Source organism: Gracilinanus agilis, chromosome 3, assembly GCF_016433145.1.
Source record: "Gracilinanus agilis isolate LMUSP501 chromosome 3, AgileGrace, whole genome shotgun sequence".
In the NCBI taxonomy this organism is placed as follows: domain Eukaryota; kingdom Metazoa; phylum Chordata; class Mammalia; order Didelphimorphia; family Didelphidae; genus Gracilinanus; species Gracilinanus agilis.
This window is the reverse complement of record NC_058132.1, coordinates 21972310-21995488: the sequence shown is the minus strand read 5'-3', so window position 1 is coordinate 21995488 and position 23179 is coordinate 21972310. Positions and strand designations below refer to the sequence as shown.

The 23179-nt window shown below is 39.7% G+C and overlaps 1 protein-coding gene across 1 annotated transcript in view; it reads right to left on the bottom strand.

The window, feature by feature from the left end:
- The window catches only part of LOC123240847 (carcinoembryonic antigen-related cell adhesion molecule 5-like), a 40578-nt gene that overhangs the window by 3114 nt on the left and 14285 nt on the right, over positions 1-23179 (bottom strand). Inside the window, exons 4-5 of the mRNA XM_044668561.1 lie at positions 13289-13564; positions 12660-12911 (exon numbers count right to left, since the gene is read on the bottom strand). Coding sequence (XP_044524496.1) covers positions 12660-12911; positions 13289-13564 — 528 coding nt within the window. The remainder of the gene's footprint in view (positions 1-12659; positions 12912-13288; positions 13565-23179) is intronic.

Genomic DNA, 23179 nt, shown 5'->3' with positions numbered 1-23179 from the left:
GCTTACTAGTAGGTACCTATCTGTGTCTCAGTTTCCTCATATATAAAATGGAAATAATAATCTCTCCTTCATAGTGTTGTTATATCAAATGAGAACATCTATAAAAGCTCTTTATAAAACCCAAATATCGCCTGCACAAATGTTCAGAGGAGGGAAACTGTGGTGTGCATGTGTGTCTGAGTGCCAAAGGTAGACCCTGCTATCTGAGCAGACAACACATGGCCAGAAGTATCTGAAAGGCCTGCTGCCATTTTGTGAAGGGCTAAGGTTTAATGTCAGACTAAGTACAATGAAGGATACTCTGTAGGCAATCAGGAGTCATGAGCAGAGAAGAGATGTGAGCACACACATATTTAATTGAAGGACCACTAGAAGGCACTAGAGATGCTTAACCGGAAGAATAGAAGACTTCAGGGGGAGAGGAGACTTGTCTCCAAGGACTGGTAGAGTTATAATGGGATGTATGCCCCTGGCAAGGGATGCTCAATGGGTTATAGTGATCAGATAGGGACTATTTCCTGATGTTGCCAATCCATTTTCTTTTACCAGCAACATTCAGGTTCCCTTTTTTCTCTTGTCTCTCCATCACAGATGGAGCAGTTGACACCTAGCATGGCCTAGGGCATTGTAGCCTCTCTAGGGCTGTTAATTCTTGGGCTTCCTTTTCATTTTGTCAATTCTAGTTTTTAGGGAGTTGTTTCCTTAGTTACTTTTTGTCTATATTTTACCAAACTGTCAACTCTTTTTTTTTTTATGATTCTCTTGCATCACTACTCACTTCTTTTCCAATTTTTTCTTAATTCTCTGATTAAAAAAATTAACCTTTTATTTTTTCTTATAATAAAAACTCTAAGAAAGAAAGAGCAAGGATGAGGTAAACAAGGTTAAGTGACTTGCACAGGATCACATAGCTAGGTAATATCTGAGACCAGATTTGAACTGAGGATATCCTGACCACAAGTCTGGCTATCTAAGGACTGTGCCACTAGCTACCCCTTATTTGATTTTCAAAAATCTTTCTGAGCTCCTCTAGGATTTCCTTTTGGGTTTGACACCACCCTACATTTTTCTTTGATGCTATTCATTTGTATCCATTTTAGCATTGTTATCCTCTTCTGAGTTTCTTTTGATCTTTCCTGCCACAAAAGTAATTTTCTATGATCCTATTTTGTTTTGGTTTCATCTTTTGTTAATTTTTTCCAACTTATTTTGTGACCTTTGTCCATATGTTAATATTTGTTTCTGTTTCTGGAGCAGAGAGAGCTCTTCCCCAAACTTCTTATATGGGGCCTGTTTGGTGAGTGGGGTATCCTAGCTGCCTTTGGGTCTAAGACCTGATACCCCCTGACATCATCATGAGAGTCAGCAATTGAAGTGGTTCACAAAGTGGTAGAGCAACTGTCACCTTGGATGTTTCTATTAAGGGGAAGAAACCAAATAATGTTGCCACACTGGCATGACTTATGAAAGTGAATGAGCTGGGAGAGACTTCTAAACCCAGGTGGGGAGCTCAAAGGGGTCCTTTTCCTTCAGCTCTTGATTTATGGGGAGCCAATGCCATACAGGGCCTAATCCAGTCAGATGAATCAGGTCTATTCAGGCTGCTCTTGCCTTAAAGAAAATCAATCTCTCTATCTCTTGTATTTCTCTATCTTTCTCTGTCTTTCTCTTTCTCTGTCTCTCTCTCTGGTTGTATTGATAAACATTTATAACTCTGACCACGGCGCCCTTTTTATTTGCTACAATGCCATGTATGCATGAGGGTAGCCGGGATTGCTTGCTTTGGGGAGACTTTGGAAAGGGAATTCTTGGTTCTCTGTGAGTTCACACATTACTTGATGCTAGGTGAGAACAAGCCAGAAACTTAAGAGTTGAGGAGCTCACAACCCACTTAGTGAGTTCACACCTTACTTGAGAACAAGCCAGAAATTTAAGAGTTCACACACTCAGAAAGGTTTGGTTCTGTTGTGAGGAAGATTATTTAGGATAGTTACATATAGTTTCTACGGACCTAGTAGGAAGGGCTGGAGGATTCCAAGATGGAATGAAGGAGCAGGAAAAAATGAGAATTTAGACAATTTGGAAACTGTGATTGACCCGAGTGAAAAGGGACAGGGACAGGAAACTACCATAAAAGCCATGAAAATCCCTGAGCAGAAAGTCTGGTGAAGGAGGTCTGGTGAAGGATTGTAGTAGAGAATGAACTCCAAGAAGAGAGCCACTCCAAGAAGGAGAAAGTGAATTCCAAGAAGAGAGTCACTCCAAGGAGTAGAGTGAACTCCAAGAAGGAGAAAGTGAATTCCAAGAAGAGAGTCACTCCAAGAAAGAAGTTGGCTTCAAGAAGAAGGTTGGTTCAAAGAAGAAAGTAGGCCTCAGTAGCCACCTTCAGCTCCAGTCATTGTCTTGAGTGAGTGGATAGCTGGTTTTCCCTTCCTGTCTTCTGGAGATAGTTTAATGAACATTAACAAGTCCTGAACTGGTATAATATTTAGTTAGATAGGTTAATGTCTTTTCTACCCTTTTGTACTTTCACTCTTTCTACCTCTTTATAAATAAAAGATTTATAATTTTCACATATTTAGCCAAACCATTAATGATAACACTTACAACTTACAACTTTTTTTTTCTGAATGCTGCCTATGCTGGATAGAGCTAGATTCTGTTCCACCTGATTTTGGTTTGACCAGACATCCTTCTTTTGCCTCCCATCCCATCCCCACCCCCAGATGCTTCAGATGCCTCCCGAACTTAGTTGTTTTCCCTTCTTACTTTGTCTTAACCCACTTTTTGATTAAGGGGGAGAGGCCAGCCAACTCTCCCATTAATCACTTATCCAAAGTCTATCATATCTTCATAATCAGAATAAAAATTACATAACAAGAAAAGGCCATTAGGTATCACTCTCACCCAGCTTAGAGGAAGAGTTAATGCAAAGGATAAAAACTAAACACCATACATAAATCTGGAAAAGCCCATTTACCAAACTTGGAAATGAATCCATTAGCCTATAAGCAAGTAGACAAGAGGAAGTATTCTTCCAAGGGGCCTTATGGTCCAGTAGTTGTATTTCTGATATGACTTTTGTTATAATTATTGGGAGTCTCTTGATATGTTTGAGATTGTAAATTGATGTACAGAGAGAATAAGATGACCCTTCTCCCTTATAACAGTTGCCCAGGCAGGACCTTTCAGGTCTAAGATGTATATCCCTTCAGGACCCACCTGGGTTAATTGATATATTGATTTGAGCTCTTTAGCTAGGATAACGCCTTGTATTCTGACTGCGATTTCTCCCTTCCCAAAACAAGTTTGACTCTGCTTTAGGAAAGTACTTTAAACTTTATATTAACAAGAAGGATAGGGGTGGTAAAGGACTGTGGTATAGGAGACCCTACTCTACTGGTTGCTAATGAAATCTCAACTGCTGGCAGATGAAGAATCAATGTAGCTTCCCTCTGGTTCAGCCTGGCCAGGACTAAACCAGAGTAGGTAAACTGTTGGGATATTTTGACTTCTTCTTCACTAGATCTTCAGCCTTACAGTTGAGTTATTTCCACCCTTTTCCACCCTCTTCTTCGTCTCCTGCCCACTTCCCGGATCCCTCCTAGGCCCTGGGAAACCTAGATATCTAGATGATGTAATTCCTAATATCTAGGGGCAGTAGACACCAAGGTGGTGGTCAGGTACAGGTTGGCACGGTATCTCAAGTACAGGAAGAGTTTGCAGAGAGATGTTTGCACCCTCTCACTCCAAGACCAGGATCCACCAATCTCCAGCCTCAGCACAGGTCAAAGACCCAGAACCCTTTCAGGATTCTTAACTGCCCCTCCTCCTGCCTCTCGCATGACTCCCTGGGAACATTCCATCCAACTGACTTATTTGTCAATCAAAAGTGATCTTCAAGCTCCCAGAGGTTCAATATAACACTTTTCGAACAGTTGAGATAAAATAAAGATGGGGCAAAAAATGCATGTAGTTTGTTGTGAGAATCAGAAAGACCAATCAGATTCTTTTTTGTAAATAGACTACCTTGTGCTGTCACATGTACTCTCTTCTACTTTGTTGTTTTTGTTAGCTAGTCAAGGGAAACTAGATTATATAAACAATCTATTGTTTAATATATACATGTCAATATAATTAATCAGCATTCTTTTCTTTTCTTGTTTGTAAACACTTACCATTCTGTCTCAGAATAGGTTCTAAGGCAGAAGAGTAGTAAAGGCTAGGCAATGGGGATAGCTAGGAAGTGTCTGAAGCCAGATTTGAATTCAGGACCTCCCATCTCCAGACCTGACTCTCTATCCACTGAGCAACCTAGCTGACTTCCCCTCTGCCCACCCCATTCTTTTCATTTGATGAATAGAGGACCCTGAAACCTACCTCTTCTATCTCCCAACTTTGAAATCCCCTAAACTTTCCTCCAATTAGAAATTACATTACCCAATTTTGTATATTGAGTTGTATCTTGGTTATTTATTTATTTTTGGTTATAGTTTGTTTTATTTTTTGACATATTTGATTGTTAGGTTTATTTGAGTATAAGAATTTTAGATCTTTGGACTAAATGGGGAGTTCATTGACCATTGCTTTACAGCTGCCTAGCCAGTGCTAATGTATTATAAGAAATGATGAGCAAGATGCTTTTAGAAATCCCTGGAATGACTCCCATGAACTGATGGAAAGTGAAGTGAGTCAAACCAGGAGAACATTGTACACATTAAGAGCAACATTGTATGAATATCAACTGTGAAGGACTTAGCTTTTTTTTTTTTTAGTGTATCATTTTCCAGTTGTTATGATTTAAATTATCTCAAGAGTAAGGATTTGAATTTAGGTTTTATGATAAATATGAGAATTCTAAAGTAATATTGTGGTTGCCAATTTAAAAATATTACAGTTTAAGTCAAAATGGCTTTTAGCAACTTTATTTACAAAGAGGTAAAAAGAGTGAAAGTGGAAAAATGTAGAAAAAGCAAAAGAAAGTACTGCCTAGCTACCAATACCTCAAGTTTAATCTTAATGTCTCCAGACTTCAGATGCAAATCCAAAAGTGAATCTCACCAGAATCCAAAGTCCTAATTTGGAAGCCTAAGTCCAAAAGAACCAGGAGAAGCTGAAGAATCCTACAAAAACGTTCAATGCACATGAAGGAAAGACTGCCAAGAATCTCACCAGAACTCAAGCTGAAGGGAACGTCCCACTGCAGTGCCAATGAGCATAGAGGGTCTTCTCACTAACAAACCAAGGAAGGAATCACTCCACTCACCACCACAAGCCCAACTCAGGATCCAGGGAAAAGGTCTCCTCCTCTAGTCCAACTCAAAAACACAGAGAGAATGATTGAATCCTGGAGCTGACCTTTTTAAAACAGATTTCTCAATGTCACTTCCTATGGCTCTCCCCACTTTACAGGAACTAAACTGTCTTTCAATTTCCCTCACACTACCCAAGTGTGTGTGTGGGGAGGGTGCAGTGATCTTCAGAGGTGAGAGTTTACTCTAATCTAGTAAGTGACTTGCAAACTCACTTAGTGTCAATTAAGGGCACTTTAAGTTCTTGATTTGTTTAGTTAAAAATAATCAATGGGAGAGTTAATTCTATCTTCACAAGAGACTGATGACTTAGCTATCCTGATCAATACAGTGATCTAAAACAATTCCAAAGGACTTATGATAAATAAAAATGCTCTCTATCTCCAGAGAAAAATCTGATGGTGTCTGAATGTTGACCAAAGAATACTTTTTTCATTTCTTCCTCCCTTTTTGTGTTGTTGTTGCAAAGTGGCTAATGTGGAAATATGCTTTACATAATTTCATATGTACACAGGAAATCACATTTCTTACCTTTACAATAAGAGGGGAAGGGGGTAGGGGTAGGAAATCAAAATTTAAAAAAAAGATTGTTAAAAGTAAAAAAAAAATAAAGAATTAGGAGTTTTGGAAAGAGGTTTGATATTTTCATTCCATTGAAGTACTGGGGAAAGATTGGCAAATAGATTTTATCCACCTACTAGCTTGCAAAAGGTATAAGGTCTAGAGTCCTCAGTTTTTGAAGATACCTTTACTGGATGGTCAAGGCAATGCCCAGCAGAACAGAAAAAGGCAGGATATGACAAAAGCCCTTCTTAGTGAGGTAATTCCTAGGGTTGGCCTTCCCAGATGACATTATCAAAGTGACAATGGTCTTGCCTTCACCTCACAGACTATTCCCATGATTGCTAATGCTTTGGGTATGACCTACTACCTTCATCCCACCTGGCATCCTCAGTACTCAGGAAAAGAAAATGCATGAACCAGACCCTGATAAAGACCCTTACCAAACTCTTTGAGGAAGCAAAGATTGATGGGGTCCATGTACTCCTCATTGTGCTCACTGGAATTAGAATAGCCACTAGAGCTAATTTTGGGCTGAATACCTTTGAACTCCTTCATGGCAGACCTTTTCTCGCTACTGACTTCTTCTTGCACCCTGAAACACATACTTTACACAGTTCTCTAAATAGTTTGGGCCTATTCACCAAGACCCTCCCTAAACCTTCACTGGGGGATGGGCAGTTTGTATCAGCTGTCAGAAACCTTGTCTTCCCTGATGGAGGGACACAGAGGAAGCTGCCATTCAGTTTCCCTGCAACAAGAAACTGACCTTTGAATTTCATAAATTGCTTTAAGAAGATTTATAAATTAGAACAGGCTAGTAAGCTAGAAGTTAAAACTTTACTCAGTGAGTGTAGATTGTCAAATCTGCTTGCAGGCAAGAAGAAAACTCCATGAGGAGTTAGTTTGAGGGGGCCTTTTTAGATATTGAGTATGAGGATTAATAGATTTCCTATTCTATTCCTAACTCCTAGTTTCTATCCTTCTATTCCTCTCCCTACCTCTACAAGGAATAAATAAGCTTTGGATTAAGCTACCTCCATCCATCCATCCACCGCCTGCTAATCAGTTTAACCTCTAACAGCTATAGCTGATTATAACTGGCCATTACCATTTTGTTACTAATATTCAATACTATAACAGCTTAATTATACTTATTACAGTTTTCAATGTGATTAAAATGTCCAGTCCATTTGAGGAAGGTTATGGTCAATAAACAAGCAGTTATAGTGAACTAAAGATGCTTTTAGTTCCTCAGAATCTCATTCTCCAGAAGAGGGAAATGACAATGTTGAATTACCATTTCATTCTCCACAAGAGAAGTGAGAAATATAATTTTTAATTCTGAAAAATTTTGAATTTTTAAAACAATTTTTGAAACTGAAAATTGCATGAAAGAACTTTTAACATCTAAATTTTTCAGTGGAGATCTAATCTGTGCCTGGGCAAGCATTTTTTAAAATGTTCTTCTGCTTTTATACTAGGATACTCAGAATTTTTATTTAATATTCACTAGTATTTCTTTTTTAATTTCTTTCCACAAATAGTGACTGGGATCATTTCCAGGTTTACAAACCTTCATAACCTGGGTTGTGTCTTTTTTTCTTTTATGATTATTTCTATATAGTCCATATGCTTTTTCTTTCTTACTTTAACAATGCAATCACTTTGGTATTGGTAGGCAAACTGTATTAGTTTAGCAAATATGGCTCATATATTTCTACTCGCTACAAATGGATTTTAATACAAACAATAAGATGTTAGAGATGAGCTCCTGAGGTTATCTTTCCATATTGTTCTGAGCACCAGGATCAAGTAATTTCTAAGGACTAACAGAACATTTCAATCAGGCCAAAATTACTGAATGTTGACTGTGCCTGGCAGCAGAATTTAGTCCTCTGTGTGCTTATGATTAAATATCTGAAGAGTCAATCGGTTCCTGTTGGAGAATTTGGTTATAGATTTCCCATGTTTTCTATTACAGCAAAGAAAACTTCAAGAACTTGTCTATTGCAAGGGGGAATTCTGCAAAAGGAGACAAAGGCCTCTGAGGCTTACATCAGAGCCACAGGGTGTGAAAGACATGATAGACTGCAGGAAATAGGGTAGGTGATTTTTGTGGTTAAGATTTTGCCAAAGCGAAGAGCCTGTCTTCTGGCTCACTGTCAATGCTTCACTGCACACAGGAAGTGCTCCAGAAGCCAATTATCCCATGTGTTAGCCCCTCATCTCCTTCCCACCATTGCAAGGGCATGTTACTGGATCTCTGGAACCCGAGATGGGTCATGTGGTTATGTCCTATGCCTCAAAGTCAAAAGGGGGTGACTTTCCAGTTTAGAGGACAATCAGATATCAGGGATATAAAGTAGATGTTTTTCAGGAGCAAGCTGGGAGGTGCCTATCTGTGCTTGTCAAGAATGAAGGGAGAGGCCAGAAGGCCTCAAAGTCCCCTTCTCTAGCACTGCAGGAATGCAAGGAAAAATGAGTCTTTTATGTACTCTCTGAGCTGGCCCCCAATCTGGGGTGTTCAGGTATCTAGGAGAAGCCTGTACCCCCATATCACTGTGGCCGACACTAGTCACCTTTCTCCCATCAATCCCATTAGAGGATTTCACAGTTGGAGAGGACCTCTGGGGCTCTCTAGTTCAATTTTGGCTGCTCAGGAATGTCTACCCCATGTTACCCCTAACAAGTGGCCATCTTAACTGGAATGGGGCTACCCTAACGCAGGGTCACCTACTGGCTGCCACACTATCCCATTACCCTTTTGGGCAACTCTAATTGTAAGGAAGGCCTTCCTTATGTCTAGCCTAAGGCTACCTCTCTGGGTCTTCCATTCACTGCTCCTAGTCTCATCTCTCTTCTAGGTGGCAGCTCTTTCACTGTTTGAAGACTCTGATCATTTCCACACTCCGACCCCTGTCACATACACTCCTCTAGTGGAACATCCTCGCCGCCCTCCATTCTAGCCCATAAAGAACTTTGTGGGTCCCAGCCTTGTCATCTGATGGATTAGCTACAGCTCCAAGGTGAGGGAGATCCTGCCAGTTATGTTTGCATCTACACTCTCATGTAATCCATCCTTTCTGCCATGGAAGACCTCTAGGGATGGGGAGCTCACTCCTTACATTTGGCAACAGTCCAGGTTTAGAAGTTCTTCATGATAGTGAGCTAGAGGCTGCCTTCCTCTGACTTACACTTGTTCCTGATTCTGTATAATGTCTTTTACATGGCAGGTGGGGAAGGAATGTTTGTCAAACGGAAGGTTCTAGAACTGACAGATCAGTCACTACTATCCTTTTTGCTATGTCACTGAAAGATGGTCCCTGAAGCTCACACCTATGAGGAACCTCATGAGGCAGAGGGTCCAAGTGACATGAGCAGGATCTTTTCTCCAGGCTGCTTTTCCCTCTCAGACTTTTATTGGTGCACACGTTCAGCAGTGGAAAAAAAGATGAAATCGGAGGCTTTTTGGTGGCCATATTTGGCACCCAAAAATGTAAAAAAGAGAAAACCTATTCACAAATAAAACAGATCAGATCAAGCTAAAAGACAACCCCCTCTCCAAAAACTCCATTAAAATATATCTTAAAAGCTGTGCATACCCTGCCTGCTCTGCTTACAAGGCAACTGCTTTAAAATCACTATAACAACTTTTTTTTTTTATATTTTTTTTAAACCCTTAACTTCTGTGCATTGACTCATAGGTGGAACAGTGGTAAGGGTAGGCAATGGGGGTCAAGTGACTTGCCCACGGTCACACAGCTGGGAAGTGTCTGAGGCCGAATTTGAACCTAGGACCTCCCGTCTCTAGGCCTGGCTCTCAATCCACTGAGCTACCTAGCTGCCCCTATAACAACTTTTTGTAAAAGCTTCACATTCAGGTTGTAGAAACTTTTTACATGACAGCATTGTTCAAAATAAAACCTGCAGGGCCTGGAGCTTACTGTGGCCAGGAACAAATAGCAGGGTCTGTCTCCTCGGCTGTTGCTGGCCCACTTTTCCTTTCCCTCAAGTCCAACGTGCAGCAGATTTCAAAGGTGCTCACTTAGAGAACCTAACCAGTGAAGAGGTGAATTATCAAATGACTTTTCTGCTTTCAAACTCCTGTGGGTGATCTGTTTCCCAGCAGAAGCCACAACCAGGGTCTTTTTTCTGTGCTCCCTCTGGGGGAACAATCTGTCATATAGTTCATTGAGCAATAATGTGCTGCTCTAAGTTTGTGACCTGCATGTGGCTTCTCAAAAGGTCATTGAAAGCTCACCTTCCCCAGGCACGCCAGAGATTCCTCAGTGGGAGACAGCTGCCTCAGGAGGAAGAGGAGGAGGAAGAAGAGGAAAGTGTTGCCTTTCTAGAGCTCTTCTTGACAAGTATCCATCATCTGCTGTTTGACTGGGGATTGAACAGGGAGTGGGGAATGCACTATCTTTCAAGGCAGTTTCTTTCTCAGAGACTGATTATGTCCTCCCTAACCCTTCTCTTTATCTTGTGGCCATGCCGGAAAAGACAGCCCTTTGATGATGGATACACCAGCCTCCTGGGGTGTCTCTTGCCACAGCTTGTATTTGAGAGCTCCAAGTTACCTTCCTGGCTAATTGAACCATTGAAGGTCAGCCTCATGGATAGGGGCTTGTCCATCTCCATCTTAACATGCGGTGCCCAGAAGTGAATATAGCATCAGTTCCAGGGGTGGCCTGGCCTTCGTGGAGCTCAGAAGGACCCCTACTTCTCTGGCTCCAGACAGAAAGTTAGCTTTTAGTTTAATCAGTCCCTAAAGTTTTCCCCCCCAGTAATTGCTGTCTGACCATTTCTACCACCTTTTATATTCTAAGGATCCTACAGTAGCTCAGGATTGGATGAGAGGGTCAATTAGCCCAAGCCAGTCTAACCTTTGTTTGGAAACCTCTTTGCTAAGGTAACCTATTCGAGTTTTGGACCACTGTAATTGGAGGGAATTTTGTCATGACAATCATCTTAACCCTCTTGACTCACTACTCTAAGTTCTTTCCTCTGTGGCCAAAGAGAACCAGCCAAATCCCTCTGTACCTGGCAGCTGAACTTGCAGGCAGAACCATGGAAGTTTGGAATTGAAGAAACATTGGTGACCATCAAGTCCAGCCCTGGTCTAAAAAAGAATATTTAGGACATTCGATGTGATAGATGGTCATTTGCCCTCCACAGAGGAAAAGTGGGAAGGAGAAAACAGAAGCCTTTAAGGGTCTGCTATGTATGCTAATCATTTTAAAGAGAGGACAGACCAGTCACTGCCCCATTGAGTCTGATGCTTATTCATACTTCTGACTTTTTGTACTCAAAGGGAGGACTTGATAGCAATCCCCAATTCCATCTACTATGCCAGATTGCTCAACTACCTCACTGCTTCGTGTCTATAATCTCTATCCTCCCAATTTTTTATTTCTCTCTCTTTTGTTTCAAGTTACAAAATTATGCTTTCTGTCTGTCTGTATAATCAGTAGAACAATAATGGTCACCATTTACAAAGCTCTTTACATATATTAATTCATTTAATTCAAGTCACTGATTGGAACATTGAACATAATGAGTTCAAGTACAGAATTTTCAGAAGATTTATATGAACTGATGCAGAATGTAGTGAGTAGAACCAAGAGGGTAATTATACAATAGTGTTAATGTTCAAAAGGCAAACAACTTTGACATATTGAGGAATGCTGATCAATGCAGTGACCAATCAGGATTGCAGAAAAACCATGATGAAATAAGTTACTCACTCCCTACAAAAAGCTACACACTTCTTATGAAATCAACTGCCTTGCCTCAGAAGTGGGATGGACCAATGATGGATATTTCAACAGATGTTTCTGAGCATAGGAATTAGATTTCCCTGACTGTCCATACTTGTCACAAGGATTTTCTTTTTCTTTAGTGGGATGGGTGAGAAGGTGGACAGAAAATAGATTTTGGTTAATTGGAAAAATTTAAATTAAGAAAAAGGTCATTTAGACCACAGGTGTCAAAGTCATAGCCTGCAACACTCCCAGATGCAGTCTGAACCAGATGAAAAGGTAATTGGGAAATAGGTAACAAAAGAAAATACAGCAATGCACAGATAATATAAATGCTACAGTAAAATGTGGTCCTTGCATACAAACATTTTATGCCACAAAGAGAAAAAAATATAGGTGCAATGGTGAATCTCTGTGTGTGAAAGGAGACAAAGTTGAAATTCTCATTTCCGTCTCCAGAATTTCCCTGGAAAAGGGGATCAGGGCGAGTCCCATTGCATGACCATAGCTCATACTCCAACCAAGACTAGAAACACTCTGTGGGGCCACAGCACCAAGTGAAATGGACTGAAGGAAAGACTAAGGGAGAGAGTACGGGGTAGTCATTGAAGATGCAGACCTAGAAGTTGGAGGAAAAAGAAGATTGTATTTTGCTGGGACAGAAGAGGATAATCCAATATCAACAACTGTGATGATGAGGACATCTCAAATGCTTTTTGTACCCAACATGTGAAAAGGACTTTCTCCACATAGAATCCTATTAAATTCAGAGCAAAAGATTATCCATTTTCCAATTGAAGAAACTGAGGCTTGGAAAAGAGGAGACACACTTACTACACAGATAGTTGACAGGAAAGGAAGGATTCTATCCAACTTTCATGATTCTGAGCTCAGGGCTCCTTCTACCACAAAACATTGTCCCATGGGACTAGGAGGGCAGAATGTCACTTATTTTTGTTTCTCTGATGCCAGGGAAGGAGAGAGCAGAACAAAAAGTTGGGGACACAATCCAGCTACTCACCATAGATAATAAGACTCTTTTCTTTGGTGTTATTCAAGCCAGTAATTGAGTTAGATGTATGACAGGTATAGGTTCCAGCGTGATTCATGTTCGCAGTAGCAGAGAATGTAGCTGAGTTGCTCAACATTTTTCCATTGAGAATCCAAGTGAATTGGGCAGGTGGGTTAGATACAGCAGAACAGATCAACTTAATATGGTCCCCTACATTGTAGTGACCAACAATAGGAGTAATCATGGGGGTTTCTGGGCCATCTGGAGGAAAGAGAATAATTCCATATTGAGATTATGGCAGAAAGAAGGGCATCTCCTATTCTGTATCCCATTACCAGGGACCACTGTGGCTGCCTGATCCACCTTTGAGCTGGGAAATTCATAGCTCTTCCTCTATTTTAAGAGTTTGGATCTGAACTTGGAAGATCTTAGGTCTTTCTCCAGTTCAGCACCATGACTGGCCACCCTCCACCAGAAAGCATGACAAGGCCAATATGGGCTCCCTAGAGATTAAGGGGGATGAGAATCTCAGAGCTGAGATCTTTAGCACTCAGAGAAGTGACAGAATTAGGCTGATCTCTGGGAACACACCACCAGGCTATAATTATGCACCATATAGGAAGAACACATTTACTCACAGGTAACATTCAGTGTGTATGGATCATTCCTATTGCTAGTAAATGGGTTCCTGACTTCACACACATAAGGTCCTTTGTCTTCCCTTGTGACAGTGTGTATAGTGAGTGTCCTGTTATCCGGGGACACATTTATCTTGCCACCAGCTGGGTCACGTTGGTTTATAAACCACCGGTACGTGACTATTACACCCGTAGCTTGACATGTCAATGTGACAGTGTCCCTGTTCTCCACTGGGGCCATGATGGAGCTGATGATGATAGGTCTGGCTAATGGCCCTGTATAAAAAATAAGACAGAAAATGACTGTGTTGGTTCTTTTTCTTACCTTATAACCAAAGAACTGGTTTGGAAGTAGCCTCTCTAAGACTTTGGCAAGGCTGGAGGCCAGAGACTAAGAACCTGTGAGTTCAATGGCAAGGACAGCCCTTTCTCTGGTGCAGATCACAACTTCTCCAGGTCTTAGAAAGAGTTCATCTTCATTTCCTGTGGCTGACAAAGACATTCACATGGATCCCAAGCCCCTGGTGCTCAATCATTCTGGTTTAGCCCAGCTGGTCCAGCAGTGACAGACTCCTTCATGGAGCACCTGTGCTTGGATTTGAGGCCTTTCTAGCCTGGCAGGACCACTGAGTGTGTATGTTTCTTTGGCCTGGACTCCAAGATGCCAGGGTTACTTACCTCCATGCCTTGTTGAGGATATTGGTGAAGGCTGGAGAGGATGAACTAGGGACAGTCCACAGGGAGATTGTGCTCAGAAAGAGAAACATTACTTTAACTATGAAGAGGAAAGAAAAGGAAAGGCAAAGAGTGGGAACAGACCAGTTAGTAGAAGGGTACAAAAGGAAGAGCCTCAGACTGGGAGTCAGGAGAGACCTGGTTCAAGTCTAGACATTTTGAATGCACAATAACATCTCTTGTGCCTAGGACTGTGTTTTGCCTCTGGATTCTGGAATTCCATGCTTTGGAACTCTCCCTTTTCCTTTGGAGTTTCCTGTTGTACACAATGAGAATGAGAATGTTTGAAGGTCATCTTTTTCAAGCTCAGAAATGGTCTTATACTAGGAAGTTAAGCTAATGGGTACTAATTTTCCCTAAGCCTTTATGACCCAAGGAGAGCCCTTTCCTTATCTCTAGTTGGAAGGTAGAGGCCTTGCCACTGGGTGAAGTGTGTGTCCCATAAGAATCTCTGGGCATATGCAGTAGGCTTGCCAGTCTTCCTTCTTAGGTCATGCTTGACCAGTTGTCTTGCAATTCATTTCCAGAGTGGAATGAATAAGTTATATATATTTCAGTTTCCTTGACCTTTCTTCCTGTTATTTTGGTAGAGCATGTACTCCCTCCCTGGGTCCCTGTTGGGCAGTTTAGGTGAGGAAGAGTGAGCCTCCCACTTTTATCTGGTAAAGCCAAGTCGGAGTGGCCAGAAGGTGACCAATTTGAGGTCAGCTAGCCACCTTTTGAAGTGGGGGAGAATATGAAAGAACAGTGAGCCTGCTCCTGGACAAGAAGGCCATGTTAGGACTTTTTACAAGGTTCCTTGGCAACACCAATGGATCTAATGCCTGGCACGACATAGCGACTAGTGTTAAACAGTGAAAATAACTGAGTTTAAATCCTATCTCAGAATGTTACTGGCTATGTGACTTACTAGCAAGTCCTATCTATGTCTCAGTTTCCTCATCTGTAAAATTGGAATGATATGCTTTCCCTCATAGTGTTGTTATATCACACGAGACCACCTATAAAAGTTCTGTATAAAACCCGAACATAGCCTGAACAAAGGTTCGAAGGTGGGAAAGTATGGTGTGTGTGTGTCTGAGTGCCAAAAGTAAATACATGCTATCTGAGTAGACATTGCATGACCAGAAGTATCTGAAAGGCCTGCTGCCTTTTTGTGAAGAGCTAATGTTTAATGCCAGACTAAGAACACTGAGGGATATACTGTAGGCAATTGGGAGTCACGAACAGAGAAAAGACATGAGTACACACATATTTAATTGAAGGAAGAATTAAAGGCACTATAGATGCTTAGGCTAAAGAAGAGAAGACTTGAGGGGGGAGAGGAGACTTGTCTCCAAGGACTGGTAGAGTGATAATGGGCTCTATGCCCCTGGCAAGGGATGCTCAATGGGTTATAGTGATCATATAGGTACTATTTCCTGATGTTGCCAATCTCTTTTCTCATACCAGCAACATTCAGGCTCCTTTTTTTTTCTCATCTCTCCATCACAGATCAACTGTTTTTTTTAAACCCTTACATTTTGCATTATAATCAATACTATGTATTGCTTCCAAGGCAGAAGAGCAGAAAGAGCTAGGCAATGGGGATGAAGTGACTAGCTCAGGATCACATAGCTATGAAGTGTCTGAAGCCAGATTTGAAGCCAAGAATTCCTGTCTCTAGGCCTGGCTCTCAATCTACTGAATTACCCACCTGCCTGTGATAATGAGATTAAATCTACCCTGCCCATCTTTAGATTTAATCACCAAAGGTGAAAACATCTCCACTTAACTCACAAGTTGGGAAGTCTGTAACCCACGTGTGCTAGAGCCATTGACAAATCAGAATTTCCTGACTGCGTCCTGGGCAGTCCTAAGAAAAGAGTCTATTGTGATTGGACATGTAAACTAAGAGGAAGGCACAGGAAGTGATGCCTTTAAAAGAGAGTTCTGTGAACTCAGCCTGGCTCTTCTGGTTCCTGACTGGGACTTGGAGGAGCTCTGGAGCTGGTGAGACTGTTCTTAAATATTTCCTTTGGAAATTCATGTGATGAGTGTAAAGACTGAATCTTCCTGAACTTCTCTTGAGGAACTTCCTTTTCAAAAGACACTGTGACTGAAGCTTTTGCTTCATACACCTCTGGGGCCTTTGGGCCTTGGCCCTTGGCTCAAGGTTTGGCCCTTTTCCAATTTAGGACTAGTTAGATATGCTTTGGTTAAACCAGGGACCTAAGTGAATTATTTAGTTTGTCAGGTTAATTATTTTACCTTATCCTCTCTCCAAATTTCTTACTTTCTCTCTCTCTTCTCATTTGTAAATAAACTTCCATAAAACTCATTTTGACTTGAGGTTATTCTTTCATTGGGGATTGATAATTATTCAATTCCTTGGTGACCAACCTTTTAATATTTCAATCAATCCCCAATCAAACCCCCTTTTCACCCCTTACATGCCCACAGAGATCAAATCATAAGAGGAGGTTTATGACTTCTTTTTCAGAAGAGGCTGGGATTATGATTGGAATCCTGGTAGCAATGACACTGATTGGGAACTCTACTATTTTTTAATCAGAAAGATTTGAGAATAGCTTTGGGTAGCCTCTGACTCTTCTTTCTTCTAGTCTGTCTCCCAAGAAATTAAGATTATTCCTCTATTCCCTAATCTTGCCTAGGGGCCTGATCTCTCTCCCTTAACCAAGTTTGCTTTTCACAGAATTTACTGCCCTGGCTCTCATTGTTCTTCTTTTCAGGGTTATTCTTTCTTACTCCTTTTCTTTTCAACATTTTTCTCTAGGAAACAGTTTTTAATTTTCCGTTTTTAGGAGACCTAGACTTCTGTAGCCCCAAAATAAAAGAGATAAGAACTAGGAAGACAGAGAGGGAAGGAATGGAGAGGTAGCAAAGGGAATAGGGAGGGGGCTGGCTGGAGATAAATTCAAAGAGAGATGGAGGAGAGCTGTCATCAAGTTGTAGCTCAAGGACATAGCCCCAGGGGCTTTCCTTGACTCCACAGGCCAAATGATCCAGTTTTGATAGACTTGATTCCCTTCTCATTTCTGGTCCAAGAATGATTTTGGATCCTTTGGAGAACTGAGCTGAACAGGATTCCTGGACTGACTCTGCAACAGTGCTGAGAACCTTAAACAGACTCACATCCAACCCAATCCCTTCATGGATGAGGTTGAGCTCTAACATTTGCCCCACTGTGATCAGATACAAATCAGGCTGGCTCAATCATCCCTGGCCTCAGATCTTCCTCTCTTGCTCTAGGTCTCCTTCTGTCCTCTAGGTGGTACTACCAGGATAGAAAGGATTCTGGCTCATTACTCCAAGAAGTTTCAGAGAGTAGCAGTTGGCACCCAGTGAGGCTTAGGGCATCTTAGCCTCTCTAGGGCTGTCTGTGGCTGCAACTGACTTCAGTTTCCTGGAAAGATCATGAAATGGCCAATTAAACACAAACATGGAAATCCTGAAACTCAAAAGAGATTTTAATAAAATCAAAAGTAAAAAAAAAAAGAATTATAAAAAGCTAGTATCTGTTTTTTAAAATAAAAAACAATGAAATATATAAATAAAAATATATAAAATAAAAAACAAAGAAATAAACAATGGTTAATTTGATTAAAGAAAGGCAAAACAGAATTACTAATAGCAAAAAGGAAAGGATTAATGAGTTACCAATGAAGTTGAAATTAAACAAATTCTGAGGACTTATTTTGACCAATGATGTGCCAGCAAAACTGAAATGTAAGAGAAATTAATTAATACTTACAAAAATATGAATTCCTCAGGTTCACAGAATTTAAAATAGAATACTAATTAACTTCATCTTACAAAAGACATTGAAGAAACCACAAATGAGCTCCCAATGTAAAAGTCCCCAGGATCAGATCTATTAAACAGTGAATTACAACACTGAAGGAACAATGAATATCAATGCTATATACATTATCTTAAACATATAGGCAATGAGGGTCAGTGAGGACTTCTGTGGATAGCAGGTCATAGAATCAGGAGGTCCAGGATTCAAATCTGGTCTCACACATTTCCTCCTGTTTGAACCTGGGCAAGTCACTTAACTCCCAGAGGCTAGCCTTTCACTTCTCATCTACATTGGAACCAATACTTAGTATTGAGTCTAAGAGAGAAGAGAAGGGTCTTAACAAAATAGGTAAAGAAAGAATCCCACCAAATTCCTTTTGTGACACAAATATGGTTTTAATATCTAAACCAGGGAAAGCAAAAACAGAGAAAAAACCAGGCAGTTCACTAATGAACTTTGATGCAAATATTTTAAATAAAATACTAGCAAGGAGATTATAGGAATATATCACAAAGATCATACACTATAACTAGGTGCGATGGAAATCTATCATGTAGGGCTGGTTCAATATTAGAAAACCAAATCTTACTGTACTGATAATGACAACAAAAACCATGTTATTATATTCATTGGTGTAGAAAAAGCATGTGACAAAATATAAAACCCATTCCTATGAAAAACACCAGAAAATGCAGGAATCAGTGGAGCCTTTCTTATTATAAGTAGTATGTAATCTAAAATGAAAAGTAAATACTAACTATAGTTGGGATTAAATAGGAAAAAAAGTATTCCTGATAAATTCAAGCATGAACCAAAGAGTCCATTTTCACCTCTATTATTCAATATTAGTCAGCATTGTAAAAGAAATGCTTTTGTTGTTGTTGTTCAGTTATGTCTATCTCTTGGTAACCTCATTTTGGGGTCTTCTTGGCACAGATGCTAGATATTTAATGAAACAGAGAACTTTAATGCATTCCTGATGAAAAGACCAGAGCTGGATAGAAAATTTGACTCTCAAATACAAGACTCAAGAAAAGCATAAAAATGTAAACAGGAAAAAGAAATCATAAGGGGATCACTAAGTTTAAACTATTTATTTTCTTATATGAGATGATAGTTATAATTCATAAGAATTGTATAATTAGAAAATCTTGAACCCCTGAAACTACATTACCCAAACTTCTTTTCTGTATTACCCACAATTCCTTTTGCCTTGCATATATGTGTGTGGTTACCTGGTCTGTATTTAATATGAGTCTGCTCTGCCATGCCCTCTCTCTTGCATGTGAATGGAGTGGTGATGGGTCCTTGTGGCCCGAGCCTTTCTCTTCCACATGAGGTAAGTGGGAAAGCTTCCCCTCATTTCTCTAGCTCTCTAATTTAATATTAATAAATCCTTATGAATATCATACTTTGGAGGCACTGAATATTAATTTTAAAATCTACAGAACTTTGTCATTATTAGTAAGAGGATAGAAGGGCAGCTGGGTGGCTCAGTGGATTGAGAACCAAGCCTAGAGATAGAAGGTCCTAGGTTTAAATCTGGTCTCAGATATTTCCTATCTGTGTGACCCTGGGCAAGTCACTTAGCCGCCTCAGTCTTATCACTCTTCTGCCTGGCAACCAACACATAGAATCATTTCTAAAATAAAAGGTAAGGATTTTTTAAAAAAGGATACATATGCAGAGGTCATGGGTATGAACTGGCAATATGGAATGATTAAAACTAAATAAAATTAAGGAGTGAGAAAGAATGATGAACTGGGAGAAGTGGGAAAGGAGAGAGAGAACAGGGGAAATTATCTCATACAAAAGTAACCCATAAGGAAAACCTTTTATAATGGATGGGGAAATGGGGAATGGCAGGTAAAACTTGTTACAGTCATCAGAGTTGGCTCAAAGAGGGAATAACACACACTAAGTTGGATATAGAAATCTACCTTACTCAACAGGGAAGAAATAGGGGAAAGAGAGAAGAAAAAGGTGGAGTCTGATACAAAGGAGGGAAGAAAGAAAACAAACTTTTGAGGAGAAGTAGGGGGGAAAGAGAGAGAGAAGAAATGGGGAAAATAGGGAGGAAGGAAATACAGAGTTTTAGTATTCATAACTATGAATGTGAATGGCATGCATATGATGGAAACAGATAACAGAATGGATTGAGAAACAGAATCTAACAATGTGTTATTTATACACTTAAAACAGTAATGCTGAGTGAAAATAAGGGACTACAGGAGAATCTGTTAGATGGCATCAGAAGTTAAAAAGCATCAGGGTAGCAATCATGATCTCAGAAAAGGCAAAAGCAAAATAGATCTAATTAAAAGCAAGAAGCTGGGAAACTATTTTGCAAAAAGATAGTGTTTTGATTAAAATTCTCTGGAGACCACATCTTAATTTTTAAATATAATTATAATAGCAAAATACTGGGACAAAAATCGACTATTTGACAAAAACTGCTGGGAAAATTGGAAAACAGTATTGGAGAGATTGGGTCTAGATCAACATCTCACACCCTACACCAAGATAAATTTAGAATGGACAAATGACATGAATATAAAGAAGGAAACTATAGGTGAATTATTATATTAGGAGAAAAGCAACTGCTTGAACACATGGGTTGATGTGGATATGATTTGGAAATGTAAACTCTAAATGACCACCCCAGTGAAATTATCAATTATATGGAAATAGGTCTTAATCAATCACACATGTAAAAACCAATGGAAATGCACAGCAGCTATGGGGGTTGGGAGGTTGGGTGGGTGGAGGAGAGAGTAAAAACATGAATCAAGGAACCATGGAAAAATTTTCTAAAAACAAAACAAAAAAAGAGATGATCAGTGGATCCTTTCAGTTCCCATTTTCCCTCTCATTTGAGAGTATCAGGCAGTTTTCTGTTATTTAGACTCTTTTTTTTAAATGTGGCTTTCACAGAGTCAAACAACTCTTAGATAATTTCTCTTGTACCTATTTTCTAGGTCAGTCGTTATTTCCATGAGATATTTTACATTTTCTTCTATTTTTCATTCTTTTGATTTTGTTTGTATGGATCCTGATGTCTTGGGGTGTCATTAGTTATACTTAGCCCAATTTTAATTTTTAGAAAATTGTTTTCTTTGCTGAGATTTTGTACTTTCTTTTACATTTAGTAAATTTTAGGTTTTGGTAATTGTTTTCTTCATTGGATTTTTTGGGTTCCTTTTCCATTTGACCAATTTTAGTTTTTCGGAAGTTATTTCCTCTTAGTTATTTTTTGTGTATGTTTTATCAAACTGTTGAATAGTTTTTTAATGATTCTCTTGTATCACCCCATTTCTTTTCCAATATTTTTTCATACTTCACAGATTTAAAAAAAACCTTTTATTTTTTGTTATAATAATAATGTTATAATAATAAAGAAGGGCAAGGACTAGGTAAACAAGGTTAAGTGACTTGCACAGGGTCACATAGCTAGGAAATATCTGAGACCAGATTTGAACTGAGGTTATTCTTACCACAAGTCTGGCTATATAACCACTGTGCCACTAATTGCCCCTTATTTGATTTTCAAAAACCTTTCTGAGCTTCTCTAGGAGTTCCTTTTGGGTCTGACATAATCCTACATTTTCCTTTGATGCTATTCATATGTACCCATTTTAGCATTGTTATCGTCTACTGAGTTTCTTTTGATCTTTTCTGTCACAAAAGTAATTTTCTATGGTCCTGTTTTGTTTTGTTTTCATCTTTTGTTAATTTTTTCCCAACTTATTTTGTGACCTTTATTTATATGTTAAAATATGATTCTGTTCCAGGAGTGTAGGGAGCTCTTCCCCAAGCTTCTTATATTGGGGTCTGCTTGGAACGTGGGGTATCCTAGCTGCCCTTGGGTCTAATACCCTGGCATCAGCATGAGAGTCAGCAATTAAGGTGGGTCACATGTGGCAAAGAGTGTGTCACCTTGCCACACTGGCATGACTTATGTTAGTGAATGAGCTGGGAGAGACTTTTAAATGCAGGTGTGGAGTTCATAGGGGTCCCTTTATTTCATCTCTTGATCTATGGGGAGCCACTGCTAGTTGGTTGGACAGGGTCAAACCCAGTCAAATGAAGAATCAGATCTATTCAGGCTGATCTTGCTTTAAAGGAAATCTCTTTCCGTCTCTCTGTCTCTGTCTCTGTCTTTCTGTCTCTTTCTCTCTTGTCTTTCTCTCTGTCTTTCTCTCTCTCTGTCTCTGTTTCTCTCTCATTTTATTAATAAACACTTATAACTCTGACCAAAGCACCCTCTTTATTTGCTACATTACCATGAATACATTTGGGTAGCTTGGCTGGCTTGCTTTGGGGAGACTTACAGCTATTTTTCTGGGTGCTGCCTATGCTGGATTGAGCTGGACTCTGTTCCACCTTATTATTATTTGGCCAGACATCCTTCTTCTTGCCTCTCACCCCACCCCCCAACCCCAGATACCTCCTGCACTTAATTGTTTTCCCTTCTTACTTTGTCTTAACTCACTTTTTGATTAAGGCGGAGAGGCCAGACAACTCGCCCATTAATCACTTATCCAAGAAGGTCTATCATACGTTCAAAATCAGAATGAAAATCACATCATAAGAAAAAGCAATTAGATATCACTCTGACCCAATTTAGAAGAATAGTTAATGCAAAGGATATAAAATAAAAAACATGAATAAATCTGGAAGAGCCCATTTGCCAAACTTGGCAACTAATCAATTACCCTAAAACCAAGTAGACAGGTATTCTTCCAAAGGGCCTCAGGGTCTGGTAGTTGTATTTCTGATATCACTTTTCAAGAAGTTGAGATAAAATAAAGAGACGAAAATGGATTTGTTGTGAGAATCAAAAGGACCAATCAGATTCTTTTACAGACTCTACCTTGTGCTATTACATGTACTCTCTTCAATTTTTGTTGTTTTTCAGTTAGCCAGTCATGGAAAACTAGATTATATAAATCATTTATTGTTTTATATGTAAAGGTGGATATAATTAATCAATATTCCTTTCTTTTCTTATTTGTAAACCCTTACCCTTCTGTCTCAGAATTGGTTCTAAGGCAGAAGAATGGCAAGGGCTAAGCAATAGGGGTTAATTAACTTGTCCAGGTCTCATACCTAAGAAGTGTCTGAAGCCAGATTTGAATCCAAGAGCTCCCATCTCCAGACCAGAGTCTCTATTCACTGAGCTACTTGATTAAATCCCTCCTCTGCCCCAACCCATTCTTTTCATTTGATGAATAGAGGACCCTGAAACTTACCTCTTCCATCTCCCAACTTTGAAAGCCCCTAAACTTTCCCCCAATTAGAAATTAGATTACCCAATTTTGTATCCTGAATTTTATCATGGTTATGTATTT